The sequence below is a fragment of the Alternaria infectoria genome (genome assembly GCF_024043175.1).
Source record: "Alternaria infectoria strain BMP 0036 chromosome Unknown scaffold_2, whole genome shotgun sequence".
NCBI classification, from domain to species: domain Eukaryota; kingdom Fungi; phylum Ascomycota; class Dothideomycetes; order Pleosporales; family Pleosporaceae; genus Alternaria; species Alternaria infectoria.
In genome coordinates, this window is record NW_026250691.1 from 2,356,971 (window position 1) to 2,372,878 (window position 15,908).

General features: G+C 51.8%; 6 protein-coding genes across 6 annotated transcripts; 2 read left to right on the plus strand and 4 right to left on the minus strand.

Moving 5' to 3' along the window:
* Positions 1 to 5,221: 5,221 nt before the first annotated feature.
* On the minus strand, positions 5,222 to 5,998 carry J4E92_002179 (uncharacterized protein; the record flags this gene model as incomplete). Its single annotated transcript, XM_051493584.1, has 3 exons — positions 5,222 to 5,308; positions 5,394 to 5,720; positions 5,771 to 5,998. 3 exons carry the CDS (start codon positions 5,996 to 5,998, stop codon positions 5,222 to 5,224), a joined length of 642 nt encoding a protein of 213 aa, XP_051356815.1.
* A 706-nt stretch (positions 5,999 to 6,704) lies between these two features.
* On the plus strand, positions 6,705 to 7,055 carry SMD3 (small nuclear ribonucleoprotein Sm D3; the record flags this gene model as incomplete). Its single annotated transcript, XM_051493585.1, has 3 exons — positions 6,705 to 6,752; positions 6,809 to 6,869; positions 6,922 to 7,055. The coding sequence occupies 3 exons, from the start codon at positions 6,705 to 6,707 to the stop codon at positions 7,053 to 7,055; spliced, it is 243 nt and encodes an 80-aa protein (XP_051356816.1).
* Positions 7,056 to 7,597: 542 nt separating this feature from the next.
* On the plus strand, positions 7,598 to 8,494 carry J4E92_002181 (uncharacterized protein; the record flags this gene model as incomplete). Its single annotated transcript, XM_051493586.1, has 2 exons — positions 7,598 to 7,676; positions 7,725 to 8,494. 2 exons carry the CDS (start codon positions 7,598 to 7,600, stop codon positions 8,492 to 8,494), a joined length of 849 nt encoding a protein of 282 aa, XP_051356817.1.
* A 70-nt stretch (positions 8,495 to 8,564) lies between these two features.
* J4E92_002182 (uncharacterized protein) lies at positions 8,565 to 9,374 on the minus strand (the record flags this gene model as incomplete). The annotated part of the gene is made up of 2 exons (XM_051493587.1): positions 8,565 to 9,175; positions 9,227 to 9,374. The coding sequence occupies 2 exons, from the start codon at positions 9,372 to 9,374 to the stop codon at positions 8,565 to 8,567; spliced, it is 759 nt and encodes a 252-aa protein (XP_051356818.1).
* A 2,493-nt stretch (positions 9,375 to 11,867) lies between these two features.
* On the minus strand, positions 11,868 to 13,997 carry J4E92_002183 (uncharacterized protein; the record flags this gene model as incomplete). The annotated part of the gene is made up of 1 exon (XM_051493588.1): positions 11,868 to 13,997. The coding sequence occupies one exon, from the start codon at positions 13,995 to 13,997 to the stop codon at positions 11,868 to 11,870; it is 2,130 nt and encodes a 709-aa protein (XP_051356819.1).
* Positions 13,998 to 14,879: 882 nt separating this feature from the next.
* On the minus strand, positions 14,880 to 15,815 carry J4E92_002184 (uncharacterized protein; the record flags this gene model as incomplete). Its single annotated transcript, XM_051493589.1, has 3 exons — positions 14,880 to 15,284; positions 15,339 to 15,614; positions 15,672 to 15,815. The coding sequence occupies 3 exons, from the start codon at positions 15,813 to 15,815 to the stop codon at positions 14,880 to 14,882; spliced, it is 825 nt and encodes a 274-aa protein (XP_051356820.1).
* Positions 15,816 to 15,908: the final 93 nt, after the last annotated feature.

A 15,908-nucleotide genomic window follows, 5' to 3' on the forward strand; every position in this document is an offset into this window, starting at 1 on the left:
GTATCTTGCAATCTCTTCACGATCTAGTGCCAACACACGACGGAACAGGTTGAGAAAGTCCCGCTCTTTCCACAGATCCGGCTCTCCACCTGCACATTGGTTTTGCAGAAGCTTTACGAACAGCTGCTTACTTGAAGTGTTGTAATCAGGAACAAGACGATGCGCGGTCTCGTGATCCTGAGATGTAAGACCTAGCAGTGCGTATACTTTATCGTGAATAACGCTGCATCGAGACTCGGAGAATTCCTCGATTAACCACCGGAGTTCGAACTCCAGTGGCCAATCATAACCAGTGCGAAGCGATCGGGATCTCTTAGGGTCTCTATAGGTTCGATATTCTCCCCGAGATATCAGAAGTTTGAGGCCTGGAATATCCGGTTTGTCGTAAACGTACATATAGATCGCGCGGCCCAGCTCATCTGCATTTGCCCGGTACTCGCCTAGCCAGATTTCCAGAGTCGGCGGCAACAATGCTTCCTGGACAACCCACATGCGGCACCAGTATGGCTTCTGGAGAATGTTTATTATGGCCTTCTGGGTCCACTGCCTGCCAGGATGGTGATCGGGTATGAAAGGATACGCCACGGTTTCGTCGGTGGTCGTCTCTCCCAGCCACGCGATGACTGATCTAGCTGTCGAATACAGTTGAAACATCTTGGTAACTTGTTGGTTTCGCTCCTCGATATCATTTTGGTTTATACCTGCACCCGCAAGTTAGCGCCCATGCAACACTAGGCTCGCTGACCTGTACTCACAGATAGCGTCGACCCACAAAGCAGCATTCTCATCAGTATTCCAGGAGCGGAAGCGACGTAGGAAGTCCCAAAGATTCTTTCCGATCGCAATATCCACGCCATTACATTGTATGCTACACTTCCCACTTTCCGGGGACCAGGTGTATGACAGTGCATGGTAGGAAAGGTGTTCGTGCAGTTCTGCGTGTGAGAGAAAACATCGGATGGGCTCATGCGGCTCTCCAGGACACACCTTGAGCAACCGAATGGAGTTAGTGTTCGGATCAAGAGGTCTATACAGGAATACCGGCATGCCGCCTGTAAGATTGTCCAAAGCGGGGCCGACCGGGTGAAATCAGATTGCCTGCGCTCCCTTGAACTGTAGCTGAATTTGGGGAGATAGATGAGGATTCCGGCCACCAAGCTTCCAGTAAGCTCAGGCTGCGTGAGGCGAGTGTCATCGAGAGAGGGATTTTTGGACGCCAGCAAGGGCAGCACATGTACGAAAAGTAACACCCTATGACTTATGCATATGCTGTGACACAGTGTGTGATTGCCACGTTGTCAGCGAATCCAATGCCGGTCTTATGACGAAGAGTCGCGTCGAATCCTTAGCGAGTGGGCGGATGCAGGTGTGCTGGGGGATGGGCGCTTAGTTGTTTGTACCCGTTTGTAATACACCGAGTGGGTTTCCCATGTACTGGTTCTGTACTTTAGCTGATAAGTAATAGAGGAATAATTCTTGCATAGCGTTGAGGCATATCGTTCTAAAGCCTGCTGCGCATCTGTGTAGCTGTGCTGAGCGGTAGCCCAGGGGGCGGGCATGCAGTGACGAAAATAACCGTGTCATGTCTCGGAATACTTGCTGGCTACAATCTTGATTAAAACACTTGTCTGTGTGCCTTCCTCATTCACTGAACAACGTTACTGCCAAAAGGTATGTGAAACTAGCAGGATCGCGTGCTCTTCTTTTGGCGCAGCGCAGTCTTGAGAAGTGGCGACCGCGATCACTATCATGGCTAAATTCGTCTCGTATTGGGCCATCGTGTATCTTTATACGTGCCTATCTTTGTGATGGTCAGGCCCAGAGATCCGATACAGGTTGTCGAGGGGGAAGCCGCCACCAGCCGTGTCGGCGGGCGATGCCCCGCGGGCCGCAACCCCGCCCGCCCTCAACCCAATCCATACATACGATCATGCACTCGTTCATACACTATTTACTTCACGTGCGGAGACGGTCCTTGATGACCTGCTCAACTTCGCGTAAAGATATTTCTTGTCCTCATATTAGCATCTATGATCCAGCAGTCGACATTCTCGCGCTTGGCCTCGCGACAGTCGGCTTTTTGCATCTGGCTGATAATTCCAGACGCGATGGCCTGGGCGATGGCCCACTAGCATCCTATTCTGGCGCACCGATTTTGACTGTCGGAGTGCGTATCATGCAAAGTCTTACTTCCGGCTAGGTCCTCTGGAACCGATAAATTCAGTGGACATGCGAAAAGAGTTCACCGGTTCGAGGGTAATAAGACTCGCCAAATATTAGTGATCAAAGTGGTGTTGGAACGCACATACTGAAACATCCGACAAGCCTTGCGAATTCCTACAATCCTTACTACACACATCTCACGAAGCAGTGATGATATGAAAGCATCAATACGAACGCGATATATCAACCATGCACGATAGGAGGGCTTGATTCTTCAATTTGTTTTTAACATTCTATCCGTCTAAACCCTATAGCAAGACCACTTGTCCCATCCACCATCACACCAAGCATACACGTTGCTGCCGTACTGACTCCTACATGCTGCAGGAGTGTCGACGCCGAAGCTTACACCGGCGTTCCAGCCTCTAGCTGAGCATCGCCAGTCGTTGCATGAATTTCCGACCCGGCTAGCAGTCAAAGGCAAAGCAGCCTGCTCACGGCAGGCCCGGGGCATGTCTATGCCGCCGAGTCTCTGGCCAGCTGCCGCTGCAGCAGCTACTGGCGCGACGAGCGCTGCTGGGGCGCCAAATGCTGGCCCGGCGAGGAGGCCGAAGCTGATAATGGCACCGAGAACTGTAGTGTGGGTAACCATATTGTTCCCTGTACACAGACGAGTGGAAGTTAGTAATTGGAGAGATAGGTTTATATGTCTCAGTTTGGGGAAAGGAAAGATCTCGCTACTCCCACATACCTAGGTATCTGATGAAGACTGATGCGAACAGGTAGATCGTGGCTGGGTCTTGAAATTTGTGAGATGGTCGCTGTGTGCTCGGTGAGTGGGTGACTATGGAGGGGAGCTACCTAGGTATTCAAGGTGAAGAAGAGTAGTTCTTATAGTGATTTGCTCCTGCTCCGAACATGCGCCTTCATGTAGGTCGTCCAGGCATATTAATTACTAGCCACGTCACAACTGTCGACCAAATGATAATGCTTGTACGCTAGACGTTGGAAGGGAGGGGAAGGGGGTGGGTCTAAGATCGTTTATGCTACTATGCGGCGCAGCTTGGTGTAGCCGAAGTAGTGATAAGCAGACGCAAACATATGTGGCAAGGCTCTCGACCTTGGAGCATATCGTCTTCCAAATCCGGACGTTATACAGCTACCATTATAAGCCCGCATCACCTATTAACTCTTTCTGGTCCCCTTACGCATCCCGCCCTAAACCGCATCTCTTCCATTAGTCCGCGCACATTCTGGCCTTCTGCTGCTAGACAGTACACATAAGGCAAATTGGCCTATGTCATCAGCCCTGCAAACTTCGTGTGGAAGTCTTGCTTACGTTCGCGTTCTTCAAATTTGGAAACGCGACAAACCGGAATGAAGGCTGTGAATGAAGACTCGCCAAGTAACCAATACACAACGCGTGAGAATGGATGTGTTTTAGCATCCGAAAGACCTTGCACAGTCCTCCTTGAACACGGATCATGAAACAGTGTGACGTAAAGCCATCAACTCGAAAGCGACATATTAACCACAAGTGACAGGAAGAAAGTGAATTTATATATTTCCGTCTATGCCTTGTAGCAACCCCAACTGAGCGCATCCCCATTGCACCGAGCATACACTCCAGCACCATATTGATTAACGCATGCCCGAGGGGTGTTGACGCCCGTCTTGAAATTAGTGTACGCATCCCAGCACTTCCAACCGTTGCATGTACTATCAAACCGAAGAGCTCTCCACTGAGGTCCAATCTCCTTTGTACAATAGGCGTCCATGTTAATGCCCTAAATCATCGATGTACGAAGTTAGTGTTTGTCTCACCAAGATTGCTTATATGGGAGAATCTACCCCTAGGTATTCACCTGCTGCTGCTGCGGCGATGGCGGGTTCTGCAAGGGCTGCTGGAGCGGCAACTGTTGGCGCAGCGAAGAGACTGAAGCTGATGATTGCGCGGATAATAGTGGTGTGAGTGACCATGTTGGCGGGTGCGTTCTAAGTAAAATTAGCCATCGTAAAGGTGAGAGTATATCATTGAAGTTTAAATGTCGTAGATCGCGCTATAAGAAGGGACTCGTTACTATGACATACTTGATGAAGATCGCTGAGGACAGGCGTACGGTATATAGCTCTTTCAATCTATGAAAGGTCTGTTGCGTATTGGAAGAATGGATGGGGATGGGAAGAAGCTGTTCGAGATGAAGAAGAGCCGTTTCTATAGCAATTACTTCATCTTTGAACATACGCTTCTATTAGGTCGTGAAGGCGTAAGGCGTATTCTTTGTCGCCCGGCTCGAAGTATTGGACTAAGCCATCATAATCGCAGGCTAAAGTTCTGGGGCGTAAGTTGAAGTGGCACAGACCGGCATGCGATGCAGTCTGGTGGAGTGCCGTCCATGCTGACATGCAGCATGGCTTAGAAAAGACAGGTGAGGTTGTCGACATGCGGCCCGATCCTGCGTAGCAAGTCTGCTAGAGCTAGATGCACGTTGTAGTAGATACCCAGGTTAGTATCGAGACAGGGCTGCTTATCTATCTGCTCTGGGCTTTGGCGTTGACAGAGTGTCGAGCCTGGACTGAGGTGAACTCAGATGGGGAAGGTCTGAGGTTAGGCCCTCCGTAGGATTCGAGTGCGGGGCCAGCCGAGCACGCAGGGACTTACATACTAAGCGTAGGATTGGTTCTGTTAAATAGACTTTTCTGTCGATGTTAGCGAAGGCTGGTGAAGGATGCTCACTACAGCATCGTTTAAGGTTTGTGGTCAGAAAGTGTGCCGCTTGCAAGGGAAAACCCACCAATCGTTGCTTGAGTCGCGACCTTACAGTAAACCTCTGAAAATCTTCATATGTCGCGCAATAGAAATGGACAGACTCCAATGAAAGGCCACGTTTGAAATCATCGCTAGGTTTCCATGTGTATCTCGTAGTGATGCAGAACGAGAGAAAATCCACGATGAAATTCGCAGGAGAAATTGTGGGTTACCGCTCAGACTGAAATCATCCGTCAAACAAGCAGAAACGCATTCTTTCTGCTCAATAAGTCCGTGCTGCCTCATGTATCACTCGAACTGATTGCGGCTAGGATCAGGCGCAGCGTATCCTCTCCTGAAGAGGAAGCTCTGCAGCCTATCCTCAACTCTCGCAAACTAGAATTCCGTTAGCCTTAAAGACATCATTTGCGACTCCGTCAAGTCACTATTTAGGATGCGCTCTCTGAGCTGAAGCACTTACAAAACCCCGTCCCTGTACTCCATCTCTGACCCATACTCCATATCCACCCATGAGGTTTGCCATCATGACGTCCGTGGACAGACGATCTCCAACTATTGCGATTTGATCTGGTCTGGTCACACCAGAGTCTGGATGTGCCCTGAAGTAAGCCATGACCTCTTCCTTGCAGCCAGGCTTTTTGGTTGAATGTCGCAACACTTTGACACCGGTGTTGGCCTCCAAGACATCGGCCTGAGCATAGTTCTTATCGGATGATGTGCCAGCTGTGTTAGACACTATTAAGAGTTTCGTGCCTGGATAAGCGCGGCGCAGGCGCTGGAAATGATCCTAGGGTAGAGATAAGTAACGTTTTGCATAAGAAAGGCGCGTAGCAGTACTTCATATGGCTTGTGAATCTCATCGGTATGCGGAACAGCGAAGCAATTGTCTTTGTCGAGCACTACAGCTTGGATGTCTACCTCTTTCTGCTCGTTGACCCCATCCTTCCCGAAGGCTTTCGACAGGGGAATGGGTAGATGATTGAATGTTGAAACTGTATGCTGCGGGAGACAAAGAGCCGGATTCCAAATCAGCCGGAAGACGTTTAAAGTGCCCGAGATGTTCATTTGGGATGCAGCGCGGTATGATTGCGATGGTGGAACTGGATGGTGACGCGCTTGTTGCGCGCTGCTTTTCCAGAGATGTTATTTCCGACGGTTCCGATGTCGTTCCGAGCAACTCTCGAGACCGACCGCTGCAATCAGTACCGGCGAACTCCGCTTAGCCTGCTTATACGTTTATTCAATCGAAGATACAGAGTGGTATTAGTGTTCAACAGAGCTCCGACAGTTTTCGCTGCGCTGCTGTGGAGCGTACGGCTATGTCATGGAGAGGAGAGAATCTGGTATCATAGACATGAGGAATATATACTGAAACACATGACAACGTGCTATATGAGATGGACGCAACTTGATAGGGTGTAGCTTGAACAGACATCGAGTTCTTGATGAGGAGCAGGCAGCAGAGAGCGATGGCATGATGACTAAGACGTGGTCCAAGCTCAACCTCAACTTTCTGTAGACAGCGATATTAGCACCGCGCACGCGCTCTGCACCCACGACACCCAAGACTGCGCCGTGCACTGTTACCGACGACTCCTGCGTACCGAGAAGGCGACGAAACCCACGAAACACAATCGCGCCCCGATCGCGATTTGCGACCACGCCACGAAGTCTTCACTTGTTGCGATCTACCACCATCCTACGGCTTTGAACGCGCGAAGGGCTCAACTAGTAACACCAGTCAATTTGGACGAGAATTAATACAACCAAAATGACGAGCACTATCGGCATCCCAATCAAGCTCCTCAACGAGGCAGCAGTACGTTCACCGTCAATGACTCTACCAGTACTTGAGCCTGCGCTAACAGGTCCCAGGGTCACATTGTCACACTTGAAATCACATCTGGCGAAGTCTACCGCGGCAAGCTGATTGAAGGTACGTCCCCATATCTCTCTTAGCTCTTAGGCGCTATGCTAACCAGCTACAGCCGAGGACAACATGAACGTACAGCTGAAAGACATCACTGTAACCGCCCGCGACGGCCGCGTCTCACATCTCGAACAAGTATACATTCGAGGAAGCCATGTGCGATACTTCATCGTTCCAGACATGTTGAGGTAAGACTTATGCCTTATTGGAAGGAGACAGGCACTGACAGGCCACAGGAACGCACCCATGTTCCGATCAAGAGGCACAAGGGGTCGCGGTGTCGGTCTTGCGCGTGGAAGGGCCACAGTCAACAGGGCTAGGGCCAGCACTCGCGGCGGCGGTCGCTGAACGAGCCGAAAGTTACGGGCGAAAAGACAACATAAGCAGAGAGCATGCTACTGGAAGCGCAGCAGCAGCGAGGACGCGCCATTTGGTGCCAGGACTAGACAATGGAGGGAAGGACAGGTATGCAACCAGATCGTTCTTGCTGGACATACGCTGAAGATTGGGATAGCCACAAATTTGATGATACCTTTGAATGGGATGAATGCACATTTTCACATCACCAAGAGTAGCGCGTGCTGAAAGAATGAACGGCGGCATATGGAGTGAAAACGCAATCGGGCGTAGTCGCGAATGTCTGATAGTCCCTGCGGCAGGCGGGCGCCTACCCCACGTCCAAAGGCGAGACCCCCGAGAACTCCGCAACTCGACACTTTTTCAACCAACACAACATGGACATGGAGATCAAGAACCCACGGCGCATCCTCGCTATCGGTGCGCCGGGAGCAGGTGTACTTCCACTGCTGAAGGGTACTTGATACACCCTCTGCATTACGCGCATCTACTGACTCGGCTTAGAACTCACAGGGTCCGCCCCAGAGCAAACCTCCGAAACCACGGCCGGCCTTACCCACGAATGGCGTCTCGAGACCAAATACTACACCGCGAATCTCCCTATATGGGTTGATGAGCTCAGCAACGTCGCGGAATGGCGCACCGAATTCACCAAGCCAGAAGCTCGCGAGGTCGTCACTGCGCTCGGTGCGTGGATATACTGCTTCAAGAAGCCAGTCGAAGCAAAGGATCTGGAAGTGATCAAAGACACCATGCAGGCCGTTTCCGATGTCATCGAGCGTGCCTGTGGATACGGTGGTGACATGGTGTGTTTGGCTGTCGCGATGCCGCAATCCATAACACCATACCTTGAGAAAAGTAATGAAGACTGGGAAGAACTAGCCATGGACTACGGTTTTGAATACGTCGACTCAGAGAAGAAGGGCAAGAACGAGTTTGGCGAGGCGACAGGAATACACAGAGTACGGGAAGCGCTTGAGGCTGGGGAATGGGAAAGCATGGCGGGTTTGGGCTTGGGCGAAGATGACGACGGCTTTGAAGGCAGCTTTGCGGCGGAAGAAGCGGAGATGAACATGGAGCTGTTTGGGATGAAAGGTGCGCTAGCCGGGTTCGACGACGATGAAGGTCAGGAACCTGGAGACAAAGAGGTCGAAGATCTGGAAGTCATGATGCAAAAGATGGTTGCGATCAAGGAAATGGGCGAGGGCATGGAAGAGGCCGAGCGAAAACGTTTCGCTGCAAAGGCAGTGAACGACCTGCTGAAAGATCTATGATACGGATATATCTGGACTGCCACAGACACTGCCGAGCACTATCGTAAATGCCTACCTACCAGCGACTACTTCAACTCTTCACGCCGAAACAAAGCAAAAACGGGAAATCCATCTCTCTCGCCGGCTTCCCATCCTCAGCATCAACCTCCTTTCGCAGGACAAAAGCCTCATCGACCCTCACCTCATTAAACCCTGTCCCTAACAATAACTCTTCCATCTCGCTTTTCTTGATTCCATGCCTCTCTACACCCGGCCTCTTGCTCACCGGATGAAACGGCACAGCCTCCGGTCCAAAGTCCTCATAATCCGTCAACGCAACAACACCCCCGGGTTTCAAACACTTGTGCATAGTCGCTAGGATCTCCGCCATCGACGGGATATGATGCAGTGTTAGGTGGGAAACCACTAGATCAAATCGGTACGAATAAGGCGGCGATGGAGCCTCTCCTCGATGGGTAGCAAGGAGCGCTGCTGCGCTTTGCAATTCATGCGAGTCCGGGTTCGTTAGGAAGTGGTTTACTGAACAGAGGTTTGGGTGATCTGTTGGAAGATCCGCAAGCTTGGTGTCGAAGGCGCTTATCATGCCATCTGCGGTATCGACGCCGATGAGGCTGCGTACGTGTGGGGCTAGCATGAACGAAAGGAGGCCAGTTCCGCAACCAATTTCTAGGACGTCGAGATCTGTGATGCTCGTCAGTTTAAGAGCGTAGTGGGGTGGCGGCATGATAATACCTTTGTTGCTTCCATCTTTCAATGCAGGCACATAGCGCTTGATGGCTTCGAGTGCTTTTGAAGTTGATTCTACGTGTTTCTCGTTGGAATCCCATTCTAGTGCTTCCTTGCTGAAGCGCGCGTTGTTGATTTCTTGACTAGTTGTCATGACGTTGGTGATGTGAAAGTTAAAGGTTATGTGCTTTCGAGAAAGGACCGACAATTTCTAGTAGCAGTCACGCATGAATAAATGTGAAACGCAATGCTGGGGCGTCGTGATTAATACGGGTATGCAATTGTGTATACGTAGAATGCTGTGCGGGGTTCGCGGGTTGATGCGGGGCGCTTCCGTCCTGGGGCGGCCGACAGTCGCGACTTCCTGTAATTGTGTCGCGAACCACAAACAATCGAGATCTGCCTAATATCATTGGCTTTTGAAGAAGCCCAATGGTCTGACAACTGCCAGTGCCGATACGACAAAGCCAGCAGCAAGAACACCAAAGAGCTAAGCCTCAATGCAGGAGGGGCTGTGCAACCATGTCTCCCGAGGTCCTCCAGCTGATCGCCCGGACTGATTCTCAGCCTGATCGCTATCTTCTCGCTTTTCCATCTCACTGCTCTCAAGTAGCCCGATGTATAGTTCATGAAGCTAGCAGAAATATCGGAACCTGGATCTCGGCACTCTGCGTTGAGCAAATCTGAAGCTTGAGCTTATCGTAGTTGGACACTATCCGACAAGAAAGAGCTTGGGAAGGGATGGCAGCCCTGGGCTACGCGCAGCTGGATCGAAGCAAGAAGACTATCCGCCTCCTCACTGTAGCACCTGGTGATCCGGATGAGCAAATCCGCTGCGAGCTCACGCATGCTGATCTCGACGAGTCTCCTTCGTTCATCGCCTTGTCGTATACTTGGGATCAAGGCGGCGGACAAGACGAAATCGAATGCTGTGGCACGACCGTTCAAATCGGAAAAAATCTTCGGAACTTCCTCAGTCAATTCCGAATCTGGGATAATGGTTGCGGAAGTCGACTATGGATCGATGCGTTGTGTATGTACTATATGCGAAGTGATAGAAGACGACCGTCGGTTAACTGACCGAGCTGAAAAGGTATCAACCAGCGAGATGTTCACGAGCGCAATCATCAGGTCGGCCAGATGCGCGCGTTGTACTCGACCGCCACATCTACCATTGCATGGTTAGGTGAAACGGATGGCAACTCTGATCTAGTCTACTCCGCCATACTGTTATCCGCTCCACGACAATCCCTGGGTCTTAGTAATGATGAGACACGCAAAGCGCTAACAGACCTTCTGAATCGAACATACTGGTCACGCGTTTGGGTCATACAAGAATTCCTCTTGCCCACGGACTTGGATGTGTGGTGGGGCACATGCCGTGTCAAAGCCAGTGACCTACGTCAGATTGTTTGGGCCATGGCTGAACTCTCCTCGCGTAGTAAACCACGATACCCTCTCATATGGGACACGCCTGGCAGCGTTCTGCTGCGTTACAGGACGAACCATCAAACAATGTGTCGTTTTGATAAACACGACCCCTGTAAAGCATTTTCGGACTCAATGTCATTGCAGTCCTTATTACGAGCTTTTTCCGCATCTCAGTGTACACTTATCCACGACCGTGTGTACGCTCTACTGGGAATCGCAAGCGATGTCACACATGCATCTAACCCAATTTCACCAGACTACACAAAAACGCTCACGGAGTTATTCCTGGATGTGCTACATAACCAGTATGGAGATGAACTTCCTGAAGCTACACATACATGGGGTTTCATCGATGCACTTTGTAATGTACTTGGTTTGAAGCGTCATGAGATTGAACAAGCTGCTTTCGTAAGAGCTCCAAAGGTCAAACGAGAGAGTCAGGCTCTCGACATAACAAATCACTCCATCATGTCTTTCGACTGGTGGTCCCCCATCTCCCAACAGGTCTCAGGCCGGGATCTTTCCTGGTGGATTTTGAGGCCAATCATCTTAGTAATGGGGCGGGAAACGGGCTGTTTAGAGGCGCTCCAGAATTACTTCAAATACTTCGAGTTGCATAAGAAATCGGTCCGAGGACCAGTCAAGAGTTTACTGGGAAAGAACAAGGCCCCTGTTGGCAAGGCTTATATTCGACCCTGGACCGATATGTCTGATCTGACGATGGTAACATCAGGCTGTGAGAGAGAGAAACTGAATTCACCTTGCGATATTCTAACCGACTCTTGGGTCAGACAAATTGATGATGAAAAGTGGTCAGTATTCTCCGGGACAAACGTGATGGGATTCACAAGAAGCGGAGTGGGGCTCTGGGGAGGCCACAAACCACAAGTTGCTTCCTATCACTGGTTTGGAAAATATGGAGCTGCAATAGTATTGGAATGTCGGTGCAAGAGAAATCAAGGTCACACATCTGACGTGCCTTGCTACAGTCCTGACTGGCATGTAGTAGGCACTGCTTTCGTTTATCAGACAGAGGCAGCTTGGATTTTCAATTAAGGAATATTCGAGGCTTATTCGGGAAAACATAACTGTCAACAGCTAGGTACGGCAAGGAAGCAAGACGTACTGTCTCATCTACGTACGCCAAAGGTAGCAGAGCGTCACAGAACATCGAACCAACACCCAAGCGTTCTTCTACCATTCACACTCCCTTAATCTAATCATAATCATCAACAAAACCACGCCCGCTCCTCCCAAAAAGCGCTTCAATCGCCGCCGTAGCCTGCAACTGCGCATGCGTCTCCTTAACCTTCTCCTTCTCCCGTTCCAACCTCCTCACTTTCTCCTTCTCCCTCTCCAATTCACGCTCCTTCTCTCGGCGTAGCTTTCTGAGTTTCTCATGCTCGATATCGCTAAACTTGGCTCGCTCGTAGTCCCTCAACTTCTCCACTCGCTCACGGTCGCGCTCTTTCTCGCGCTCCAAGTCATGCAGACGGTCGACGTCTAGGGAGGAAAGTTGGCTGGTGAGGTCGTGGACGCTGCGCCATGGGTCTGGTGTAGATGCACGGCCGAGCAGAAGTGGCGAACGGCGACCGAGGGCCAATGGGTGGGCGGAGTAGCTCATGGAGCGCTCGGTGAGCAGCCTGGGCGGTTCATGCGGTAGGAATGTAGACCAGCTGTACCAACCGGCAGCTTTGAGTTCGGCACGAGCTTTGTTGACATCGTTCTCTAGTGCTCCACTGGATTCAATGGCATCGAGAAAGCGCATACGATGGGAGCCCTGCTGACTCTCAAGCTTGATTAGGTTAGGCGGCTCAATGGTGGTGAGGCTGATTGACGTAGTGTGATACTCTGGATTTGAGGTATTCGGCGCTCTGACGAGGAACTTTCGTGCCCAGTCCTTGAGATCAGAGTCTGGCTCATAGCCTTTGTAGATCTCGTTGAGAACGGCTACGGGGTCTTCGTTGAGGATGCCATAGGCGTTCATCCGATCGAGAGCATAACTCTTGCAGTCTTCGAAGCCCATCAATGTACCCAGCTTGGCAAATTTTACGTCAGTTAGAACGCAGGCTTCACTGGTCGTTGCTTGGGGTTTGATGATGGGTGGCCCCCGACGCTCGATGCCCAGACCTGCTGCCGCAGCGGCGAATGGGCGTGGGTCAGGCCGGTAGGAGCCAGTGTGCAAGAACTCCAGGAAGCGGACGAACGTGTCTTCAGAAACTTCCTTGTGTACCTTCAGAAAGCGGCTACCTGTCTTTTCGAATGCCCTCACCACGCTCAAAAACTCCTCAATCTTGTCTCCATCAACATGGACTGGCTTGTCCTTGTACATGAACTCGACCGACTTTGCAGAAGGTCTAAGACGTGCGCGGCGTCTCGTCTCAAGCTCATGACGCCGCTCATTGTACGTTTGGACTTCCGGCTCGCGGACGCACTTGGGCTGGTCGAACAGCGGCTTGCAAACCTTCCCGTACCACTTCTGCACTTCGCTCTCGGATGGCCCCTGCACGATGCTATGGCAGTGGCTGCAATACCATCGCTCCCGGTCCTCACGCTCAACTACTTCCCTCCTTCTTGGACTGTAGAATTCCTCGGCAATGTAGCGAATGTTGGAAGAGCCATGCCCATAGTTGAGAGGCGACAACTCTCTCCCGTGCACAGCTGAGAGCTTCTTGATGGTAAACATGATCTTACCGAAATGCACGCCATGATCCAAGCGTCCATAGTCCACTTCGTCTTCTTTCTGTACGCCGCAAGCGACCAGAAGATATGCGTGTATCATGTGATGGATCAGAACAGCGACGATGTCTTTCGCCTTGGCGTATTCGAGCGCGTCCAGATTCAAGACGATAGAGATACGCTTGACCTCAGGATTTGGTCCTAGTCTGTGGGTGTAGGTGGTGCCTGAGACGTCGGTACCCAGGTTGTCAAAATCGAGGAAGACTGCATTTTTCAGATGACCGGCAAAGAGTACTTCATCGAGCTTGTTGAAGATACGATATGGGATCTCCTGGACTAGCCCGTCCCTCTCAAGTGTCGCAGCCCGTATCCGAATGTTCTTCAATTTCTCGGCTGCGTCAGCCCAGTTCTGTTCTAGTCGATCAACGATGAATGCGACTGCCCAATCAATGTTCCATCCAAGATTCCTGTCGCACCTCAGGAAGGGATCTTGAAGTCGGACAGCGACGCTCGATAGCGGTGGACGATAATCATTAGGCTCGAAAGGGATGTAGAGATCTGATTCAGAATCAGAGGGGTAGGACCTCGATCGAGCAAGCGCTGCTCCGCCAAAGAAACGGTCACCATACGGCAACAACGCAAATTGATCAGGAGAGCCGACCGTCATCGAGTAGTGAGACTGATGTGAAGGTTCGATAGTCTTGGCAAAAGGTCAAAAGAATCAAGAATTGATCGAACCTCTGCGGGAGGGTAGTTCCATTGCTGTTTTATAGTTGGGTCGAGCGGGAGGCCGAAGCGGATTATGGCTGCTTCCAGCCGGCGTGACGTAGTGGTTGGCGGCAGCTTCTCCGTTCGAAGACTCAGCATAGAGCACGAATGATAGTTGATGCGAACGTGATGCAAACGCTATCATGTATTGTTTGTCCTGGGTAAGCCAAAGATCTGGGTCCGGGCTCGTTGGGCTACGGGCGAAGTGGGATATCATTGGGTCGATACTGGAAACCGGGAGGTTTTCTTTGATCTGACAGCTGCGCACCATGCCCATGGGCCAAGGTCGCGTGGTACCGTATAGGCGAACGTAACGCAAGGTTGCAAAACACTGGCTGCTGGAACGGATGTGCTGGCGCTGGTAGGTCGGCGGCTTTCGGCGCCGCTTCTCACTCAGCCTAACAAGTGTCAGTACTAACGGAGACATGCCTTGTGGGGATTAGACGCGAGGACGACATGATGGAGGTGACACGGGTCGAAGGCTAGGTGAAAATAGTAGTATTTATTTAGCGAAGAGCGCAACGAACGCCAGTCGCGGCTCCAATGATCGAGCAGGAAAACAGATGGGATATACAGAGCACGTAAAGGGGAGCGAAAATGAAAGCGCACTAGATGGTGAAGCGCCTGACTGGTAGCCGAATATCGTTCCCCGAGTTTGTCGTAACACATGAACAAAGACGGGTGATGCCTCATTCTTAGCCGCTGGGGTTGCCACGGCTGATCGGTACATAACAGCGAACAGGAATCCGGACTATCGCGCTGTCATTACCAGCCCTGACATTTAGTAACGTGGGCGGTCGTCGGGACGACCGTACTCGTCGACAGGCCTTCCGCTGACGGAGCCAGGACGCGAACCAGGGCGCGAGCCAGGGCGCGAACTAGGACCCACACTCCTGCCGCTGCCGTCGCCGTAGTGCTTTCGCCTGAGAGCGGCTAACCTCTTCTTCTTGGTGTGCGCATTGATGTAGGTGCCGATGATGAAACCGACGATGTTGAAGAAGGGCACCCAGGTGGTCTCGGGCAGGAACTGCTGGGCGAATGCCAGCGAGATGGGCGAGACGATCCAGCTGACCTTCATGACAGGCCAGAAACCGGCCCTGACGGTCGCCTTGACTTGGTGGAAGGTGCGAGCGCCCGCGATGAGGGCCATGGAGACGAGGTAGACGCTGTTCTGGATGGGTGAGATCTGCGACTGTTAGCGACGTGCTGACGATTGACGGCCGTTCGGGTCAGAACTCACGATCAAGTTGCTGAAGAGAATCTGCAGGACCTTGGCCTTCAGGCTCTTGCGCCCCTGGAAGACCTTCTGGAGAGCGCTAATCAAGACGTGTCCAAGGGGCGCGCTGATCAAGGCACCGTAAATGGCCATCTTGGGAACACGCGAGGTGAAGTAGTGGCCCGACTTGCTCCTGTCGTGGGCGATCCACGATGCGAGGAACTCTTGGAGACCAGAGAGGGTGCCCGATGTCAGCATCTTGGTGCGCAATGGGTTGCTCTGCAGCTGCTTGAGGTAGGCCTGGCGCGCGTGCCGTCAGTGAAGGGCTCGTCACATGTTTCGTCGCACAAGACTCACAGCGAGATATCCATTGGGACCGCCGCCTTTGGTGAGGGCCTGGCCGAGCTCGTGCATGAGGTCGCCATCCTTGACTTTGCTCGCAGCGTCGGCAACGGCGGCCGTCGCCTTGGTCGTCGTCTCCTTCTCGAATTTGACCGACATGGCGCCTCAATGCGATGCGACAGCAGCAGACAGCGGATGGGCGCGTGTGGGAGATGGGGCTGCGGTCGACGAGGTGTTTTGTGGGGGAGGGTT